At 49.1% G+C, this 21,693-nt stretch overlaps 1 protein-coding gene and 1 long non-coding RNA gene across 29 annotated transcripts in view; one reads left to right on the plus strand and one right to left on the minus strand.

Moving 5' to 3' along the window:
- ZMYND8 (zinc finger MYND-type containing 8) overlaps positions 1-21,693 on the minus strand; it is a 126,130-nt gene that overhangs the window by 91,561 nt on the left and 12,876 nt on the right. The window contains exon 1 of one of the 25 annotated variants that reach the window (XM_064573315.1): positions 5,602-6,001. The exons of 23 other annotated variants lie outside the window; for them this stretch is intronic. Coding sequence is in view for 1 of the 2 variants with exons in the window: in XM_064573312.1 (XP_064429382.1) it covers positions 2,513-2,519 (7 nt within the window). In the remaining variant the exon portion in view is untranslated. Of the gene's footprint in view, positions 1-2,512; positions 2,616-5,601; positions 6,002-21,693 lie in introns of those variants that run through there. One more of the 25 variants, XM_064573312.1, reaches the window with a different exon arrangement.
- On the plus strand, positions 1,662-11,876 carry LOC123851860 (uncharacterized). 4 transcript variants are annotated; one of them, XR_010405870.1, is made up of 5 exons: positions 2,821-2,956; positions 5,993-6,108; positions 7,626-7,739; positions 9,107-9,254; positions 9,907-11,876. It is a non-coding gene; the product is annotated as an uncharacterized LOC123851860 (long non-coding RNA). The 4 variants fall into 4 exon arrangements; XR_010405872.1 differs by lacking the exon at positions 2,821-2,956 and adding an exon at positions 1,662-2,082 and having other exon boundaries at positions 7,626-9,254; XR_008506938.2 differs by having other exon boundaries at positions 7,626-9,254.

A 21,693-nucleotide genomic window follows, 5' to 3' on the forward strand; every position in this document is an offset into this window, starting at 1 on the left:
TTTTTTTCCCTTCTTTAATGATTTAATTCTGACAAGGACTTATTGCTAAACACATCTCATCTATAAACTTGGAAAGATGACAAACAGCCACCGTAGACTGAATCACCAAGGAAATGGCTCACCCTTGATCTGAAAGTCCTTTCTGTGAGGTAGCAGGGCCTGTGATTCCGCTACGGCACTGGACCACCAGCGACCCTCTGCCTCCTAACCCCTCTCCCCCAAAATAAGTCTGGTTCTGAAGGAGTTAATGTGGGCAAGGGAGGACAACTCCTCCAGGCAAAGGACAGAGCGGTGACTCAGGAGAACAGCTTGGCATGGAGCAGGAAACAGCGGAACTTTCCCCTCCTGCGACATTACAGTGAAATCTTAATAATATGGGAAGGCCTACTGGGTATTAAGAACCAAGCATGTGATGAGATCCTTCTCCAACCTGTGTCTTGTGAACTGCCAGAAATAATCCCACTCACCCCTCCTCAATGTCCCCTGACCTAAGGGACACCGAACTTCAAGATAACCCAGCCTCTTAGCTTTCCTGAGCCACGAGTATTAACAGCTGAGGCTTTCTCTTATTACGTACAACGTAGGGGGGCCTTGTTCAAAATGCCTTCGCTGTATTTCCCTTTAAGTCACTTGCCCAAGATGACACAGTGGCTGGGCTGGGATTTGAACCCAGGTGATGTGACTAGGAGGCTCATACATGGCCCCACGCCGGGGAGAGGCCGGCCTCAGCTCTGTAGCAAGATGGCCTCTGCACACAGGGTCTATGTTTACGAGCACACTCTCGTGTGGCCTTTTTCCCTCACAACTGCAGATGGTGGCCTGAGGGTCAGTGGGGTGGTTATATTCCCCAGGAAGCACATTCCCCTCCCAATGGTGGCACCAGAACTTAGCTCAGGCTCAGGCCACAAAACAGGCTGGGGGCAGGGGGCCTGCGAGGTCATTTCCTCTCCCCCCACGCCCCCCTTCCAATCTCCACCCAGGCCCGCCAGACTCAGCCCCTGCAGGCACCCCCACCCCCACCCCCACATCCGGCACCTGAGTCACGGCCTTTGACATTCTCCAGAGTCTGGGAAATGACACACCATGACAGGGAATTGTCTCCTCAGGAGAGGGAAAGGGCCCAGCTGAACGGCCAGGCACCTCCCCAGGAGGATCAGCCCTGTGGTGTGTTTCTGTGGGTGTTAAATGTCCTTCATGATGTGGACGGCGAGCCTGCAGGGCCTGAGTGAAGAGAAACCCACTCAACAAGCAGACGGGCATCGTGGGCCACAAAAGAGACGGACAGTCTCACACAACGTGGGACAAGCTGGCCACCCCACACGGAAGCTGGAGCACATATTCTGATAAAGCGGGTCACCACAGTGGTTAGGAGCATGTGTTCTCTTTTTTTTTTTTTTTTAAGATTTTTTTATTTATTTATTTATTTATTTGACACACAGAGAGAGAGAGAGAGAAAGCACAATCGGGGGGGAGGGGCAGAGGGAGAGGGAGAAGCGGGCTCTCCCGCAGAGCCGCAGAGCGGGGAGCCCGATGTGGGGCTTGATCCCAGGACCCCAGGATCATGACCTAAGCCGAAGGCAGATGCTTAACCCACTGAGCCACCCAGGCGCCCCAATGACAGCTGTTTTTTTCAAACCAACAATCATCCCTCCTCCCGCTCCTCTTCCTCCTCCTTCCCCACCCCTCCGTTGCAAAACCAGGCCTAGTTCGCTCAGAAGAGCCTGTTAAGGTCAGAGTTACGGAAACGCCGGCCGGCCTATCTAACATGGAGACCGGACCGAGCCCAGGACACGACTTCTGCCTTTCAATCGGACTGTGAGCAGTCCGGCTTGCCTCCCATAACCGCGATGGCACGGTCGGCAGCAGAGGCCTGCGCGGGCTCGGGCTCCGAGGGCACTCGCAGACGGCGCTCCCGGTCACTGCCAGCCGTCTCCAGAGCCTACTTCAAACAGGACCACTCTCGCTGCTCTCCCAGCAACGGCAAAGCGCAGCACGGTTAATCCTCTCAACGTGCTGCCCAAAGACAGAGCGGGTACCCACGCAGGCCTCCCTCCCCAGGAATCAGAGGGCCCTCTCCTGCCAGTAAGTGCATCATCATGAAACCAGAGCCTGGACTTTCCCTCAGGCCCAGAGCAGAAATGAGAAATGGGGAGCGAAGGATGGGGATGAGAGAGAGAAGGGGGAGCATTTTTCTCCCAGCAGATAATACCCAAGCCACGAGGAACACAGGAGTGAAAATGAATAATCCGGTCACTCACAGAACATCTAGAACCGCACCCCCCTGAAGACAGGCTAGAGCCTCCTCCAGACAAGCCGGGCTTCTCCAAGGCCTCCCTGCCTGAGAATATGAACTTCTCACCCGAACCAGGAAAAGAAGGGCTGGCCACGGAAATGAGGCCGTGGAACAAAGGGGTCATTCTCAACTTGGGGGAAATGTCACTGTAGCAGGGATCCCGAGCACCTCGGAGGCGAAGCTAGCGAGGGACAGGTAACCCTGGGAAGGGGCGCTTACCTGCCATTGAGAAAGCTCTGCGGCTCAGAGGGCCTCCCCTCTCTTTGAAAGAAAACTGAGGCTCTCACCCGGCAGACATTCCTGCTTCCGGATCCTCAGCAGCCTCTCCCAGGGGGAGGAGGAAGAAGCAGAGAGGACAGGCTAAGAGTCACCACTTACCAGGCCAGCCCCTGTCTTGTACGCACTAGGTGGCCCAGCACAAGGTCACCCTCACCTCTCTGCAGTTAGGCAGTCTGAGGCAGGGGACGCGCCTTCATGTCCCCAGGCTTTCGGCTCTAATTTATCACCCTCGACAGCCAGCAGCTCGGCTAAGCTCAGAGTCCTTGGTACACTGCACCCAAGAACCATTTACTTCACCGGGTGGGAATAAACGCAACGAACAGCCGTCGTCCCGCAGGCTGGAGCGAGAAGTCCCGAAGGGAGTGTGGTGGTTTGTATGTGAAGGTATTTGGGGCTTTTTTTTTTTTTAAATAATTTTCAAATTACTTCTCACATGTCTCTCCTAGAGCCGAGAAAGCCATCCTCCCGCTACCCGCCATCCTCCCGCTACCCCGTGTCAGCCTATTTCTCCCCTTCACAGTCCCCTCCCTGAAAATCAGGCAGACGGGCTAATGAAACAGCACATTCATATGTAGAAGGTGAACCTCCAAACTCCCCGGGCAGGACTGAAATTGCCGCCATCCAGGGAAAAGAGGCTCATTTACACATGAATTCACTGTGTTGCCCTCAACTAGAGGCAACCGCAACCACCCAGCCCCTTCTCCCCTTCTGCTGGGATGAGGCCTTCTGGAAAACCGACAACATCTCTACAGGAATTTCCTGATTCAAGAATGCCAAGCTCTTTCACGTTGCACAAAGCAGGGGGGAGGCAGGGCCCAACCTCAGACCAGAAACCACTGCACCCTACCCACCCCCTCAGCAGGCCCAGGCCCAAAAGGCTGCATGCATCCAACGTGTGTACATAGCTGAGGCCCTTAACTCTGCCAAGTCACCGCAAAGAAAAGCGTGGAGTAACCGGTTGCCTTTGGCCTTTGCTACGTAGCTGGCCGAGGGGGAGGGCTCCTGGGAGGAGCCGGTTCTGGTGGCGGAAACCGCCTGCATTATTTATCCAGGCTGCGCCTGGTCCCACCCCCGGCCCAGCTCAGGTTCTAGAAAGCTCAGGTGCTGGTGGGTAGCTTTCAAAAGGCGGCAGGGAACAGCGGCCCGCAGAGAGCCAACTCGGAAATAAGAAGGCGACTCTGCCCGCGGCAGCGGATGCGGAGAAGTGCGCTGAGAGAAGGGAAATGAAGAGGCTCAGACGAAGAAAGGGGTGCCGCTGGTAACCAGGCGGCGCTCCCCGCACACCCTAGGCGTGGGGCTGGCCTCTCTCGGGAAGTCACCTCAATGAAGACAGGGAAAGTGCTAAGACACCAGGGAAGAGGGGACAGGCCCTCGACAGCCAGCTCATTGTGGTCCTTTGACGCAGCAAGGATTTCAGGCCCAAAATGTCGCCCATATTACCCTGGTCAAAAGGATGCTTAATGCGGCCTGGGTATCAGTGAGGGGTCCTAAGAATGTGTCCTGTGCAACCCCCCCACACCCTCCCAGCTCAGGAGGGCACAGGACGGCAGACTGGCAGAGCCTGTGGAAGTCAAAAATGGGCAGCAACTTCAATGTCAGCACCAGGAGGCTGAAATGCAAAAAATGGTCATGCAGCCATAAAATGGAACGAAGAAGAAATCTCATCTTTAAGTACTGGCATGGAACAAAAATCTAAGTGAAAAAAGGCCAGAAATAGACCTGAGTGAAAGAAATTGGGGCTGTGTAGGCTCTGGGTTTGCAAAGGCCTGGAGGAACACCCAAGAAATCAGGAGACGCTGGACTCCTCCTTCGGTTCTTTCTGAACATGTTCACGTACTGAACTATTTAAAATGTTTTTAAGTGGCCATGAGAAAATGAAGCTCTCACTCTGTGCCAGGGTCTGCATCTGCATCCCCGGCACCCAGCACACACGGGAACAGCTCAGGACATGCCCCCAGCATTCATCAGGAGCCACTTGGAGGGGGGCTCGGGTGCTTAGAACAGCGGAAAGCAGTGGTTCCCACGAGGTCTCCCCAGGAGACACCTGGCAATGTCACAAAACATTTCTGGTTGTCACAACTAGAAAAAGGAAGGAGTGCTCCTGGCATCTAGTGGGTGGGAGGCAGGGATGCTGCTGACCACCCTACCGGGCACAGGACAGCCCCACGACAGAACAATTAAGCCCAAAATGTCCATAGTGTCAGGGTTGAGAAATCCTGGTGTCAAGAAGCTTCCAATGAGCTGCCAGGCAAGTCCAACCTTGTGTAAATACACCACCCACGGAGGCATCCGTATCCATTAAGAGGGAAAATAATGCCTAATATTTCACCTGATGGCCCTGACTGCACATTTCAAACAGAAGAAAACAACGGAACCAGGGGCACCTGAGTGGCTCAGTCGGTTAAGCGACTGCCTTCGGCTCAGGTCATGGTCCCAGGGTCCTGGGATCGAGTCCCACATCGGGCTCCCTGCTCCGCGGGGAGACTGCTTCTCCCTCACCCACTCCCTCTGCTTGTGTTCCCTCTCTCGCTGTGTCTCTCGCTGTCAAATAAATAAATAAAATCTTAAAAAAAAAACAAACAAAACAACGGAACCAGTGAGTCAACAAATAAAGTCACTGAGCAACTACTAGACATCTAGCCTACCAAGGGAACTGTCAGGGGAAGATCCCTGCCCTGGAGGGAAGACAGAGAAAAAAATAATAATAATAATAATAATAATGGCTGCCTTTTGGTGACAACTTTTCTCTGAGGCCCTGTTCTAAACACAAGCAATTTATTTACTCCTGGCCAGGGTTCTACAAGAAGGTACTTACTGAGTATTCCCATTTTACTGATGAAGAAACTGAGGCCCAGAGGAAAACAGGCTCACAATGAAGTGGCTGGTCAAAAGAGAATGAATGGAAAATATATTCCACATAGAATGTGAAACGGATTGATTACACATAGAAAAAAGCTGAGCAGGAGAAATACCAGGAGTCTGTGAACGATGTAAGTCAGAAGAAAGAGTGTAGCCGGCCAGAGAAATACCTCTGTTTTCTTCTCAAACAGAGCTCATGCGATTCATGAGTAGTACATCATCCTCCTCACCCCACTGAGCAGGGAGCCCCAGGGAGCCCCAGGGAGCCCGACATGGGGCTCAATCCCAGGACCCTGGGATCATGACCTGAGCCAAAGCCCATTTCCTGAGAGGCTACTTGATGAATCCTCTGAAGAACGCCCTCTGAGTAGGGGTGGTGTTTTTGCACCCGTGTGAGAGATGTGGCTCAGAGAAGCACATTTATGTGCTCAAAGGCATGCCGGCCAACGCAGCATGCTGGTGACTCATGCAGCTGGCTCCCACCCCAAGGCCCTTCACTGCACTGGTCAACTGCCTTCCCTAAGGTTGTCCATGCTACCTTGTAATTCTCTTATCACCTAGGGTGTGCTTGCTGTGGGCCAACGACGACCCAGCACTGTTGTTCAGCGTGTGAGATCCGCAGCCATACCACTAGGTCTGATTCCAAGCACTGCCACCAGCCAACTGTGTATCCTCTGGTAAGTTCCTTGGTCTCTTTGTGCCTACATTAATTCAGCTAGTATAATTTTTCTAAAAGGGTTATTAGAATTCAAGGAGACAGCACACGCCGCACGAACGGCATCTCACGTTACTGTGAGAGCTCAAACCGGCTTCCCCAACTCTTTCCTTACCTTCACCCCGATTTGCACCAGACTAGCTCTTCCCCGTCTGTTTCTGAAAAATGGTTCACTGAGGGACGCCTGGGTGGCTCTGTTAGTTGAGCGGCTGCCTTTGGCTCAGGTCATGATCCCAGGGTCCTGGGATCGAGCCCCATGTCCAGCTCCCTGGGGCTCCCTGCTCAGCGGGGAGTCTGCTTCTCCCTCTCCCTCTGCCCCTCCCCCAGCTCTTGCTTGCTCGCACTCTCTCGCGCTCTCTCAAATAAATAAATAAATAAAATCTTTAAAAAAAAGTTTCACTGAAGAGAGACACAAACTTTCACAGCAAGTCCTCAGGCTGGCACAGGTTCAACCAAGCCTCAAAATCCTTTTTTATTTTTTTTTTTAAGATTTTATTTATTTATTCATGAGAGAGAGAGAGAGGCAGAGGGAGAAGCAGGCTCCCAAGGAGCAGAGAGCCCGATGCGGAACTTGATCCCAGGACCCTGGGATCATGACCTGAGCTGAAGAGACGCTCAACCATCTGAGCCACCCAGGCGCCCCAAGCCTCAAAATCCTTGCAGGGCTCAGGATTTCCTCCCTGATAAAAGCACAACAGTCCAGGTGGCCCTCAGTACCCCGCCACACCCTTCCCGACAGAACAACTTCCCTCTGACTCCTCCTCAACCCTCCTCAAATGAGGCTCTCGAAGGCTGTGAGAAAGCTGGCCTCAGATTCCTAGCAGTCTGCACAATGTATAATAGATGTCCAGTCTCGCAGGGTTCGCACCTACGTGGTGCCTGGCACTGAGCAAGCGCTCTGCAAAGGGGTGTTCCTTCCCTGCCCATCTTCTGCCCATTCATGGTCAGTCCCACCTTCGCGCCAAAGTATCAGGACAATTCACATGCCCCTAGACAGAAGCCTTCTTCAAATCTAAATAAGATGGGCAGCCCCTGCTTAAACCCCACTCGAGGAGCTTACTGTAGACACCCAACAGCTTATCCAGACCTACAAGGCCCCCATGCATCTGGCCCGGCTTACTGCTTTCCTCCATCCATTGAACCCTAACCATAATGGCCTCACACAAGACAAAATGTGCACTTGCTGACACTTCCATCTAGAATGTTCTATGCTCAACCTTCCCATACCTGGCAGCTTTCAGCTTTTAGCTCAAACCTCACCCTCCAGCAGCCTTCAGCCCCCTAACATCCTGAAGTGTGGGCGGGTGTGTGTGGGTGTGGGTGTGGGGGTGTGGGTGTGGGTGTGTGTGGGTGTGTGGGTGTGTGTGGGTGGGTGGGTGTTGCTTTTGCTGTCTTCACTACAATCATCTCTCACTGAAAATTATCGAAAATTATTTTCTTCTTTTGCTGATTTCACTTATTTTTTTGTTTCTCCTCCAGAATGTGAACTCGATCTCGGTTTTTCTGTCACTCTTTACAGTCGCCCAGCACGTGGCACAGGGCCTGGCTTGGGGCCTGGCTCAGAGGTGTCCTCAAGGACACACATCTGACCAGGTAAATGAGCAACAGGAGAGGGTTAGCAAAGGTCCAAGGTGTGCCAGCAGCCCTGACTCACAGGAAACTCTCGTTCTCTGTCCCCGGCCTAAAATTGCTCCCAGCAATCCAAGAAGGCAGGAGGGGTGTGAAGTCAACGGAGAAGGGGACACCAAAGAGGACCTGGCCATTTCAGGGTCCGAAAGAGAGAAACCAGAGCACTACAAAGGAAATTCCCTTCTCAACAGGGACTCAGCCATTCTTGTTTCTTGCCTAAAGAGCCCATTTCCCCAAAAGGAGGGGATTAAGTAAGGATTTATATCCCGAGAAGGATGGGTCCACGCAGCTAAACACAATTACTGAGAAACCATAGGGGGAAATTCAGGAGGTTTTCACAAGCCCCCTATTTCCCAGCTCTGCATTCTTCTTGCAGAGAGCTATTGTCTCTGAGTCATCTAGAGTTAAAGAGGGGGAATGACTTTCTCCAGGGAAAACACGCTCCCCGCTGGGAGACCCCCCCCCACTATGATGACCATTTAACCAAATTTTTTAGTCCCGATACTTTGCCCTTTTTCTCAACAGACCCTTTTAAGCCTGAGGATCTCTTTTTAACCCGTCCCTTAATCCTCGCCTGGATGCTCTGATTCTGTCCCCGCAATAGGATGCAAGGACCCACGGGGAGCACGAGCACCTCTCTTAAGTGTGGGCTCGGCAGGTTCATCTTCCCTCCATCCCGCTCTTGGGCTTGAGTCGAGAGAACCTAAATCTGCTCTGTCCTGTCTCTACCTCACCAGGCTTGACAGGAGTCTAGACTCTAAAGACACATATGTGTTGAACAATTCCCACCAACTAGTGTTTCTGGTCCCAACCCAAGAAATAGCAACCTGGTTTCAATGACAGCCTCCCACCTGCTGTGTGGGGATAGGATGGTTACTGGAGGTGGTTAAAGAGATGAAGGACAAAACCAGGTCAGCCTTATTAGGAAGGGGGCCCTAGTGACAACTGATGTGATGATCCAGTAACCTAGATGGGGCACAATCGCCAGGACATCAGTATACAGCTACGGCCTGGGCCAGTGGTGGCCCAACGAAGGACCACAGGCTGAATTCAGTCCACTCACAGCTGGGTGATAACGTTTAAAATTTTAGTCATCAACATTTTAAACTGGGGGCAACAGCATCTAGAATAAATCCAGATTACCACCTTCTCTTAAAAAAACGACAACAAAACAGAAGATCTGGCCACACAGGGTCCCCATTTCCACATGAAACCACCCTCCAGGCTGCCCACCCCCTTAGGATGGAACAGGAAATTCCCCATTTGGCAAGGTCTCCATTACTCTTGTAACGGTCAAGTTAATTAAATCTCACCTTGAAAATCTCTTAAAGGCAGAGTAAGCAAAGAAAGGCAAGAAGGCAAATACGGGGAGAAGAGCTAAGGGACGCTTTGCTAGGACGTTCAACCCCATCATGATAATGCAGGGGAGCAAGATTGGCCACCCCAAAATACGTCTCTTTGGCACAAGGATTAATTCAGGTGGGTTATTTTTAAGAAACTGCAAACACAGAAGCAGCTCTGAAAACACCAAGTAGAAATTACCCTTTTGTAAGAGACATTTAACGTGCGTTAGAAAAATCTCCATTTGTAAGAATGTCCTCCCAGCTGTACCAGGAAAAGGGGAATGACTAAATCTCTAGGAACTCTTATCAATGGAGAAGACAACGACTTAAATCTGCATAACAACCTGACCCTTGTTCACTGGGCTTTTCCTGGGGACCTCCGCTAACAGACTCCCCGCCCCCAACACCTTCTGTCTTTAGCCGAAAACCGTATGTTTCAGGTGATGGCTTTAGCCATTTGGGGGAGTCACTCCGTTTTTCTGGGTCTCTCTCATGTAAACATGCATTAATAAACTTCTGTTTGTTTTCATCCTGTTAATCTGTCTGACATCAATTATTAGACCAGCCAATGAATCTAGAAGAGAGAACTTTTTCGCCCCTACAGTATAAGTTAGTTTATATTTTTATAAAGGGTGAGAAAGGATAAATGAAAATACATCAAACTGTTAACAGTGGTTACCTGGCTTGAGAAGATATTTAGCTTTTTCTTTGTATACTTTGGCTTGTTACAAATGAGATAGGGAAGCAGAAGACACTAAAAGTCTCCATCTCTGCTGTTTCTCTGCTAGGCCCCTAAAAATTACTCCTGTTCTTCATTTCACCTTGCATCTGAGTCAACCAAAGAAGTGATGTCCCCGTCTCAAGGGGGAAGCAAGAAAGTGAATCATTCTCTGAGTTTCGTCCTAGGCCCCCAAAACCTGGTAACATCTAAGAAGAACCAGATCCTGAGCTCGAGGACATTAGCTTCGAACAAATCTCAGAACAAATCTCTGTCTCAACACTGGCCTCAACACCCCTGCCTTATGTGGTTTATGGAATAACACCTATTGTTCACCTGACTCTCGTGCCTTTGATGGGACTGTACCCTGGATTCCTAAAGGAACATCTACCCTGGGCCCCTTTCCAATGTAAACCCCTAACCCCAAGGGGCAGGGAGGCTGACCTCTCCTTTTCGGAGTCTCCCACACATTCAGTCTGCTATAATCTATCACTCACACTATTTAGTAAACTGCTCTCTCTTCCTCCTGGCTGTATTTGATTTCTATCCTACAGGAAGCCAAGGATCCTCTTGGTGTGTCCTGCGGGACCCCCTCTGGGTCCTTGGAATGGGCTGCCGATGTCTCAAAGAGATGCACTGCCTTTATCGTTTGAATGGAAAATCCAATAATCCATTTTCTTCCCTTAATTAGTTTATATTTCTTGGAAGAGATTTTTTTTTTTCCCCAAAAAAAAAAAAAAACCACTTACTAAGCAGCTACTATAAATCGCCAGCACCATGGTGGTCAGGGTGACACAGACCTGGTGCCCATAACCATCTAGGCAAAGAGATGCACAAGTAAATGAATTCTACAACAGAGGGTTTATTTGGGAGGCCAGGGAGAGGGTGGCCCAGCATATCCTGTGGTATTTGCCTCCAGCCAGTGTGTCAAGATGCCAAAGGGCCTGGCAAAAACTCAGTTCAATGGGGCCTGGATAAGAAATGCCAACTTGAGGGCGCCTGGGTGGCTCCGTTGGTTGGGCGACTGCCTTCGGCTCAGGTCATGATCCTGGAGTCCCAGGGTCGAGTCTCGCATCGGGCTCCCTGCTCAGCGGGGGGTCTGCTTCTCCCTCTGATTCTCCCTCTGATCCTCCCCCCCTCTCATGTGCTCTCTCTCTCTCTCTCTCTCTCAAATAAATAAATAAAATCTTTAAAAAAAAAAAAAAGAAATGCCAACTTGAGAACATAGGGAGACAGCCATGCTCTCTGTTGGCAGAAGTTTTCGAAAAAACAAGAGGCGCAGGAGGGTCTGATCAAGCAAAACTTCATCTCTGATGTCATAATTATTTATTCAGCATATTCTATGCTACGTCAATCCCTAACTAGGTTTTCACCCACAGCATCCAGCTCAGCACCCACCAGTATATTAAAGCTACAGAGTAGTGCCGTCCAATAGGTCTTCCTATAATGACGGGAACGTTCTGTACCTGTGCAGTCAGATACAGCCGCCTCAGCTCCACGTGACTATTGGACAACTGAAATGTGGCTAGTACAACTGTAATTTTTTTTTATTTTAATTAATGTAAATTTAAACAGCCATATATAGCAGACAGCGCTGCTGTAAGAAGCTCTGTATTCAACAGAGAAGAGAGCCAGCCTGGCAAGAAAGCAGAATACCTCAGAATCCTCCACCCATCCCTACTTGAGGGATTTGGCCAGTGTCTTCAAGGCATTAATGATCTGATGCCTAGAAATATATATATGGACTTGCCTTTGGTTCCTTCCTTAGCCTAGCTTGAAAATTCTCAAGCCTTTAGTATGTATAAGAATGCCTGATGAGGGGCGCCTGGATGGCTCAGTCGTTAAGCATCTGCCTTCGGCTCAGGTCATGATCCCGGGGTCCTGGGATCGAGCCCCGCATCGGGCTCCCTGCTCGGCGGGAGGCCTGCTTCTCCCTCTCCCACTTCCCCTGCTTGTGTTCCCTCTCTCGCTGTGTCTCTCTCTGTCAAATAAATAAATAAATAAATAATCTTAAAAAAAAAAAAAAAGGCTGATCAGAGCTGATTACTGTACTTTATGGGCAATTTAAGGGACTTTCCAGGGTGATTCTGACTTTGGAAGTCAAAGGACTCCATTAAAGGAGGAATAAATGAAGGCTCAGAAGAGGGGGGGGCTGGGTCCCCAAGCACGTGGAGAAGGTGAGGGCAAGGCAGTCACCTAGGAGAGTAGTCTGGAAGGACCCGCAAAGGTGTGCCTCTGCAAGGAGCAGGAGAGAACCTGACCTATCCCAGGACCGATACTTGGGCTGGAAGGCTGCACAGGGCAACCTGCAGGTCTGCGGGGATGCTGACCCAAGTCTAGAAAGGACAGGGAGTAGGGCCTTGGATCTCTCCCTGCTCAAGACTGTAGTCTTCAGGAGCCCTTAGAAATTTAAAGCAGGAGAGCAGGACAATCAGACTTGTGTTTTGGAAAGGGCCCTACCTGAGTGGTATTAATACTTCGGGAAGGAAAGAAATCAGAGGGAAGGGGGCCATTTCAAAGAGTGCTATGTCCCTGGGGCGAAAGAAAGACAGGCCACCAATCGTTTCAGAGAGAGCAGACATCTGAGCTTGGGTAATTATTTCCAGGCACGGATTATGCTGGAAACAAAGCCACCCTCTCTAGCTGAAAGGCTGTTTTTACTTCGTTTTCCAGGATAAAAGTTCTATGCATCTGATAGACAAAGTCAAGCCATTCACTCATTTGTTCAAAATAAATATTTACTGCACACCAACCAGAACAGGCACAGTGGTAGTAAAAGAGGCACCGATCATAATGGGATCAAGAAAAACAAAAGGCAGGACCCACCCTCATTTGGAGCCTTAGACTCAGCGGGGGTGGGAGGTTAGGAGAGAGGAGAGCAGAGTATCTCCCAGGTAGGATCAAAGACTCCGTGGCTAGAGATAGCACTCTCTCTGAAATCTCAAATATTGGTGTGGCCCAAGTAAGAGAGAAAAGTGGAACACAGAGAAAGGCTTAAAGGGTAGGCAGGGGCCAACACATGGGGATTTTAGGATTTTGATCTTCATCCTGAAACTATAAGGAGAGCGAGCTCTTTAAGTGCTTTAAGTAGGAGATGGTAGCCAGAGGAGATGTTCCTTTCAGAAGGACTGGGGGGTAGACAGAGACCTCGGGACCAGTTAAGAGGCCACTGCAGTCCAAGAGTGATAACAATGATATTTAGGACCTAACACTGTGAGAAAATGACACAAAAAGGCAAAAGGACAGAAGAATTAAGAATTAAGTCCCATCTCTTTGACCTATCCAACTGGCAGAATACTGGCTTATCCCTCACAGTAGAGAAGCAGGTGTTTTGTTGGGGATGGGAGGGATGGGCAGCAGGAGAGCAGGCTGAGATGTGAAATCAGCTTGGGACACGCTGAGTTCGAGACACCCATGAACAACAGGTAGGGAGGTCAGGTAGGCAGCTGGCCCTTTCTGCCTCATGAGTCAGGAAAAATCTAGGTTGGAAATAAAAAATGTGTGAGTCACAAAGCTACAGATGTGGGTGAGATCACTCAGGGAGAGAACACCCTGGGAGAGAGGAGGCCAGGGCCAAGCTTTCTACAACGCCAACATTTAATGGCTGACGAGCTGAGAAGGTACCAGGGAAAGAGGAGGAAAACCAGGACTGAGGTAGCAAAAGAACAGCCAAGGAAGAGATGGTTTCCAGGAGAAGAATGAAGGGCAATGTCCAATACCTCTGTCAGATCAAGGTGGCGGAGTATTGAAAGCTCCACCAGAAAAAGCAGCAAACATGGAGTCAGCAGGAAGCTCAGTGAGGGAGCTCAGTAAGACACTCACATGGAGGGACCAGGCAGAAGAAGGCACAATGGAGGTGGCCAGACAAATCTGGAGGTGAGGAACCCATGACATGAATACAGACACTTCTCCCAAGAAATACGGCTTTGAAGAAGAGGCCAGGGAAGAGTGGCTAGTAGAAAGCATGCAGGGTCAAGAGGGTAGACGGGGGAAAGACTTTAGTGTACTCAAAAGTCCATACATTGATCAAAACACTAAACAGACTTACCCTAGGACCCCAGAACCCCACGCCTACCTACGTTTATAACCAAGAGAAACGAAAACATCTATCCCTACAAAAACGCATACAAAATTTTCACATTGGCATTTATTCAGAGTCACCCAAAAGTGGAAACAAGTCGAATGTCTATGAACGGATGGATGAGTCGGTAAACAAAATGTGATATACCCGTAATAGAGCATTCTTCAGCCATAAAAAGAACAACGTCCTGACATATGCTACAATGTGGATGAGTCTTGAAAGCATTAAGCCTAAGAAGTAAGTCAGACACAAAAGGTCATATACTCTGTGACTTCATTTATATAAAACAACCAAAACAAGTAAATTCACAGAGACAGAAGGTAGACTTGCGGTTGTCAGGGGCTGGGATAAAGAGACAATGGGGAGTGATTATTAATGGGGATGGGGATTCTTATTGGGATGAGGAAAATATTAAAATCGATTGTGGTGATGGTTGCACAACTCTGTGAACATATCAAAAACCATTTAAGTGTATTCTTTAAAATAGAGATTTGTACAATATGTGAGTTATATATCAATAAAGCTTTTGTTCTTGGTTTTTGTTTTGTTTTTTTTTTTTTAAGTCTGTGAAATGTCAGGTTTCTAGGTTCCCAGAAAAGCTGCAGGTGGGTAGAACGAACTTGGGGTACGGGCTAGGAGGACCCTATGATATTGCACTCCACCCCAACTACGAGATGGGGGCTTTCCGAACTTGCTCCCCTCAAGTCAACGGTAAAGGACCCATCATCAAGGGAGCAAACCTATTTGAAAGTTTCAGGCAAAAAAAAAAAGTGCCAGGATCTCTAAAAGGCCTCGGACCTGGTACCTTAATTCTACAGGCATTTGGAGGAAGAAAAGGAGATGGTTCTTTTCAAACTAAAGTTGAAAACAGTCCATTTTAGATCACAGTCTTCTAGAATAACAGAAGTGACATAAACATATAGCATGGGTCAGGTTTCAAAAATGGGGCCAAAAAAAAAGAAAATGGGGCAAACACAAAGTTTTCCACAAGTAAAGCACAAAACGAAATTGCACGAACAGGGCGACAGGATCCCATGAACAGATGCACGGCAGATGCTACTCCAGCCAAGAGAAGGTAGATTTCTCATTTGGAAAGCCATTATCCAACATCTTCAGCGTTCCGGGACATTTTAAATCTTCTTAGGAGAGGAACAATCTGGTAATCTAACTCACAAATAAATGCTTTCCGTTGCATAGTACATGGATGGTACTTCTTAGGCTATAGAAGAGCCAAAATAAGAGTTAAAAATACTGATGCTCACTTTTTAAAAGAAAATTCTCAGCACTTCTGCATCACACTGTGATTTAAGAATGTTTACGGTTGTATTTTCTTAAAGAGTTTCCTTGGGGGAAAAAAAAAATGACAGAAGGTCTCTATCTCATAGCCATCCTCATAAACAATCCCTTTGTGAAACAGTCTTAATTTACATACAACAGTGAGAACAAGAATCCTGTACTAATTAAGGTCTGGGGCTGGTTCGCAAATTGCTATAATTGTATATTCTCTAGCATCCTGTCTCAGAAAACATATCCCTAACCCAGGCAAATCTCAGCAAGAATGATACCGTTCAAGATTTTAATATCTTGAGCTTCCGCTGCATCTGTACACGGTTTCCAAGTGGCTCATTCCCTTGTGCAGGTGACATTACACAGACATTTTTAAAAATGGTTTCAGCTTTGGCAGCCTGGCGTCCGCACACCACAATCATTACTGCAAAATGCACACGTGGCAGGATCAAGAGGCAAGCAGCCCAAACAGGGGAGCCTTTGTATGGAGACATGAACTCCCAGAGACCATCATTTTTCAGACTTCAAGTCCCTGGCCTTGGAGGGGCTTGCTCTGAGTCAAGCACCGTGTGGCCAAAATCCTGCAAGGAACTTTGCTGTGACCAGTCTCGTGCAGAGAATGCAAACTGACAAGCCACTTCTGACCTGGAGATATGTGTTGTTGGGTTCGTGCGTGGTCTTTGAAAAACTGGCCTGCATAAACCACAGCTCCAAGGCAGGCGTTTTTATCGGGGCAGGGGGAGAGGGGGCGCGGAGGGAGATCCGGGCAACACTGGATGAGCCATATTCCTGCTGGTGAGCAGTCAGATGGAGGCACACTCCCGCATCAGGGGAGGCACTCTGCGTTCAAAGGCCCCTGCACCCCAAGGTGCCAGCCAGTTCATCTCACTCATCTACCTTGCAGACATCGGACTTAGCACCCTTGGATAGAGCACATGGCTATGTACAGAGGTTTAAACTCAAAGATAAACCCTGACCCCAGTTCTCCACTTTGCCACTCCATTAATCCCACTGAGCCTCAGTTTCCTTGGCTATAAAATGGGAATAACGACACACCTACATCCCAGCATTATTATAAAAATCCAATGAAGTAATTTGCATAGAATCCCTGGCACTAATAAGTACTCAGAAGATATCAGCTAGGCAAACACACCTGGCATCTAGACAGTACTTCCGATTTATGCTTGAACATCTTTCAGCAAATCACTACCCTCGGACACAAATGTCAACCTGACATCTTAAAAGCTCGAAAGCTTTGTCTCCAGAGAACTAAAACGCTCCAGTAAATGCCCAGGCTGGGGTAATGGCAATGGCCAGCTTGGGAATTACTTAAGTTAATAAATGGGTGCATGTCATGGGTGTACAAACTGATACTTAGAGAACCCGAAGGGTCGTACGGACTAGATGTCGGAATAGGATTAAAGAATTGTGAGTAAGTTATTGGAGTTTCTAAGTGTCCCAAGCAGAGGACAGTTCAAGGTCTGCTCTCCATCTGCAAATAGGGAATGATGGTACCAGTTTCCCAAGATGCCAGAGTGGCCACGTCACCTCCTAAAGAATCATCTCCTGGGGCGCCTGGGTGGCTCAGTTGGTTAAGCGACTGCCTTCGGCTCAGGTCATGATCCCGGAGTCCCGGGATCAAGTCCCGCATCGGGCTCCCTGCTCAGCAGGGGGTCTGCTTCTCCCTCTGCCCTCCTTCCTTCTCGTGCTCTCTCTCATTCTCTCTCTCTCAAATAAATAAAATCTTAAAAAAAAAAAAGAATCACCTCCTCCCTGGTGGGGGCAGTTGGTGGGACCAGGTGTCCGGACACCAGCCCTTCCCTGGCCAAAGGGCAGATGCATGAAACAAAGTGAGCGACTCTCCCAGGGGACTTTGTCCTGTTGACCGTGAGGAGGCTATACACTGGTTCTGCTCCCCACAGCATCCCTGGACCTCCGGCCTTCCCATCAACCCTGTGAGCCAAGGGACCACCTTCATCCATCCTTTTCCTGCTCCCATTAACCAGAACTGGCTTCCATGGCTCACAACCAAAGAATCCTGACCAAATGGCGTCCTGTGGGGACTGAACCACTGAACTTCCCAAACCACAAGAAAAGCAGGCTGGAGAAATAAGTATGCATTTGCTGGGTCCAGATCATCCCACCGTGGACTTAGAGATAATGAGGTCTGAAGAGAGAGAGAAGTCAGCCTTTGCAAGCATCCCATTTAGACCATGCTGACCTCAGCTCTCGCACCTGAGCCACCCAGCATGGCTCCAGGCATCTGTGAATGCAATTGACTCGCCCGACCCAAGGTTCTAGACACAAAAGCACCCCATCACCTGGCCACCCAACCGTGGAAGAAGGGAGCTCAGTTCCACACAAAGAAAGCCATCCAAGGCAGTCCCTGCGGGAGGAGAAAGGTATCCCTCAAAACCAGGTGACCCCTTCCATTCCCCCTCATGGTTTCCCCACCACAGCAAGGGCCCTGGGAAAATCAGTCCCAGCCAGCTGCAGACAAGCTTTCTTCAAATGTCATAGAGGCCAAGAGCACAGGAAGCCTATTTGAGCCCAACTTCTGGGAAGCCTACAACTCTTCACAGTCTGGGCATGGTTCCCCTATCTGTCTCCACGCCCCCTTCCTAGAGGTTCTAAGGGGGGGAACAGTAGAACGTAGTAAATAGGGCTTCCACCTGACAGGCTTATCAATACAAGCTCATCCCTCTTCCTCTGATTCTAATCCTGGCTAACGCTTCTGAGCACACACTACACCCCAGTTCTGAGCACTCCGTGTATATGAGCAAATTCAATCCTCAGCTAGCTTTACCATCCCCATGGACAAGAGGAAACTGAGCCACAAAGAATAACCCAGCCAGGTCGAGGGCGGGCCAGAGTAGGGACCCAGGGAGTCTGGCTCCAGAAGGTTTTTTTTAAACCTCTATGCCGGGATGCCTGGGTGGCTCAGTTGGTGAAGTGTCTGCCTTCAGCTCGGGTTATGATCCCACAGTCCTGGGATAGAGTCCCGCATCGGGCTCCCTGCTCAGCAGGGAGTCTGCTTCTCCCTCTGCCTGCCACTCTCCCTGCTTGTGGTCTCTCTCTCTGACAAATATTTTAAAAAATAAAATAAGGGGTGCCGGGGTGGCTCAGTCATTGAGCGTCTACCTTCGGCTCAGGTCGTATCTCAGGGTCCTGGAATCGAGCCCCACATCAGGCTCCCTGCTCGGTGGGAAGCCTGCTTCTCCCTCTCCCACTCCCCGTTTGTGTTCCCTCTCTCGATGTGTGTCTCTCTGTCAAATAAATAAAATCTTTAAAAACATAAAAAAATAAAATAAAAATCAATAAACAGGGGCGCCTGGGTGGCTCAGTCGTTAAGCGTCTGCCTTCGGCTCAGGTCATGATCCCAGGGTCCTGAGATCGAGCCCCGCATCAGGCTCCCTGCTCCGCGGGAAGCCTTCTTCTCCCTCTCCCACTCCCACTGCTTGTGTTCCCTCTCTCGCTGTATCTCTCTCTGTCAAATAAATAAAATCTTTAAAAAAAAAAAAATCAATAAACAAACCTCTATGCTACCTAACTTCTCAAATGGAAGGGAGTGGTTGAACATGGCAGTCTAGAGCCTGGGGAGAGACGGAACCTATATTCCAGCAGAGGAGACCATCAATAAACAAATAAGAAGTACAAGATCATAGAGAGGGCTATGAAGGAAATCTGGAGTGAGCTTGAGGAGCCTTCTGGAATGCCATAAGTGTTCAATTCTCTTGATCTGGGTTGTGGTCACACAAGTGTATACATGTGTTTAAGTTTATCAAGCTGTACACCAACGATAAGATTTAAAATGTACCAGAACATAGTAAACAAATGGCAGATGGTGAGAGGGAGCTTTCTCAGTTCAGGAGTGAGAGGTTATAGACAAGGGAGAGGAGAACGCTGGAATGATCCACATGGTCATGGATCAGAATTGGAGACAAGCATATGAACTCACGTTTAGTTTAATGTACATACAGAGAGAAATCATTATAGTTGTATGTATACATACGGGTCAGTATACACACATACGTTTCCCAGCTCTGTCGGCCAAGAGGACCAAGAAACAAAGACATCTCCGTAGCAACAAGCACACTGAGGAACCAGAGCTTGGTTTCCAATGCTACTCTCCAATAAAAGGAACCAGGATGCCCACGGGAAATGGCTAAATCCAGGGCAGAAAATATACAAGATGAGCCTAATGCATCTTGTAGTGGCCAAAAGTAAGAAAGCGTTCAATCTATCAGTCAACCAACACAACAACCCCACTGATATCAAAGGGACACAGGAACCAACTAGAAGAGCTCCTCATGGCCTAAGCCAAACCATCCTTAATCTCTACCCACACCGTGGGGCTCAGACTCACAACCCTGAAATCAAGAGTCACACGTTCCACCGACTAAGCCTGCCAGGGGCCCCCTTAAACCTAGAACATCTTGAGCAACAAAATAAATAAGCCGTACTGGACTACAACCCAAGGTTTAAAATAATAGAGTCATGCTGATATAAATGACTAAGTAACAAATAACTGGGCAAAAGGGACAAATCTCTCAAAGGGAAGAATTCCAAATAATTTGTGTACACACTCTGGCCTCAAGGCACTCGGCAGGTGTGGCGGGCATCAGGACTTCCTTACGAAGAGTACAGAACAGGAGGCTGGTGACCTGACCCAACCGGCCAGGTGGTCAAGATCAACATCATCAGCAAGAAAGCACATCGGTAACACGTACCATGAGGGACGCCTGAGCAGCCAACGCTTGATTTCAGCTCAGGTAATGATGTAAGGGTCGTGGGATCAAGCCCCGAGTTGGGCTTCCTCCGATCAGCAGGGAGTCTACATCAGGATTCTCTCTCTCTCCCTCTGCCCCTCCCCACCGCGCTTGCTCTCTCTCTAAAAATAAATACATAATCTTTTTTTTTTTTAAATGTACCCTTGATGTGATGTGATGAAAAAGGTATCTTACTCTGTGGTCTTCCTCCCAAAAACCCACAAACCCAGTTCACCCAAGTCCAGTCATGAGGCAAACATCAGATAAATCCCAACTGAGAGATATCCCTCCTCAAAACTACCAAGGTCAGGGCGCCTGGGTGGCTCAGATGGTTAAGCATCTGCCTTCGGCTCAGGTCATGATCCCAGGGTCCTGGGATTGAGTCCCACATCAGGCTCCCTGCCGGAAGGGGGCCTGCTTCTTCCTCTCCCTCTGCGGCTCTCCCTGCTTGTGCTTTTTCACTCTCTCTGTCAAATAAATAAAGTCTTAAAAAAAAAAAAAAAAACCACTATCAAGGTCATCGGAAACAAGGAAAGTCTGATAAACTAAACTGACAGCAAGAGGAGACTTAAGGAGCCCTAACTATATGTAACCTGGTTTACTGGGTAAGATCTTGGAACAGAAAAGCGACGTCGGTAGAAAACCCAAGGGAATCTTTTTTTTTTTTTTTTAAGATTTTATTTATTTATTTGAGAGAGACACAATGAGAGAGAGAGAGCACAAGAAGGGGGGAGGGTCAGAAGGAGAAGCAGGCTCCCCACTGAGCAGGGAGCCCGATGCAGGACTCGATCCTGGGACTCCAGGATCATGACCTGAGCCGAAGGCAGTCTCTTAACCAACTGAGCCACCCAGGCACCCAAAAACCCAAGGGAATCTGAACAATGTACAGACTTTAGTTGATAACGACATACCGATATAGATTCATCAACTGTGCCAAAGGCACCATGCTAGCATATGATGTTAATAGCAGGGAAAAGCTATCTGTGTGTGTGTGTGTGTGCGCGTGCGCAGGAAGTGGGAGGGGTGACATGGGAACACTCTGCACTATCTGCCCAACTTATCCGGAAATCTAAAGCTGCTCTAAAATTAGAAGTTACTTTTAAAAATGTAACAGAAAATGATGGAATGGCTCCTTTGGACTGGATTGCTACCAAAGGTCTCTGGGAGAGGAGGTCTAAGATGAATTGAGAGATAAGAAAGGCAGCCAGACCCAGAGCAGCACGTTCCCGGCAAAGGACACAGGACACACAGGGCCCCCAAGAGGGACCAGAGGGAAAGAAGGTGGGGCAGTTCAAATGGAGTCAGGGAGAGAAATTGGTAGAGTCCAACAGAAGGTCACAGGGTGAATGAAGGCAAATGGGTTGACCCAGGTAGGTAGGCCATAGTGACCTCCAACTTGAGCCGAAGGAAACTGGAAGGTCAGTGGAAGGAGTTCACAAGATGATCAGGATCTGATCTTTCTTCTAGGAGCACCCTCGCTGCTGTAGCGACAGGACCAGAGTGGGACAATGAAACAAGGGACAATGGTCACCCCGGGGGATCATCACTTCAGATGCCACAGTCATTGGGAGATGCAAGCTGGTGAAGAGCTATGAGCATCCCGGGGGTCTGAAAGAAGACGAGAGGAAGGCTCTCCCACACAGAGTCGGGGGGCCCTGAGCAAAGTGGGCCTCCCGCCCTGATGGATGATCCCTGAGTTTGACCCTTTTGGAAGAGTTTC

This window comes from Mirounga angustirostris, unplaced genomic scaffold, assembly GCF_029215605.1.
Source record: "Mirounga angustirostris isolate CCGP_5_RB_7025 unplaced genomic scaffold, mMirAng1.0.hap1 SCAF_10, whole genome shotgun sequence".
Classification (NCBI taxonomy): Eukaryota; Metazoa; Chordata; class Mammalia; order Carnivora; family Phocidae; genus Mirounga; species Mirounga angustirostris.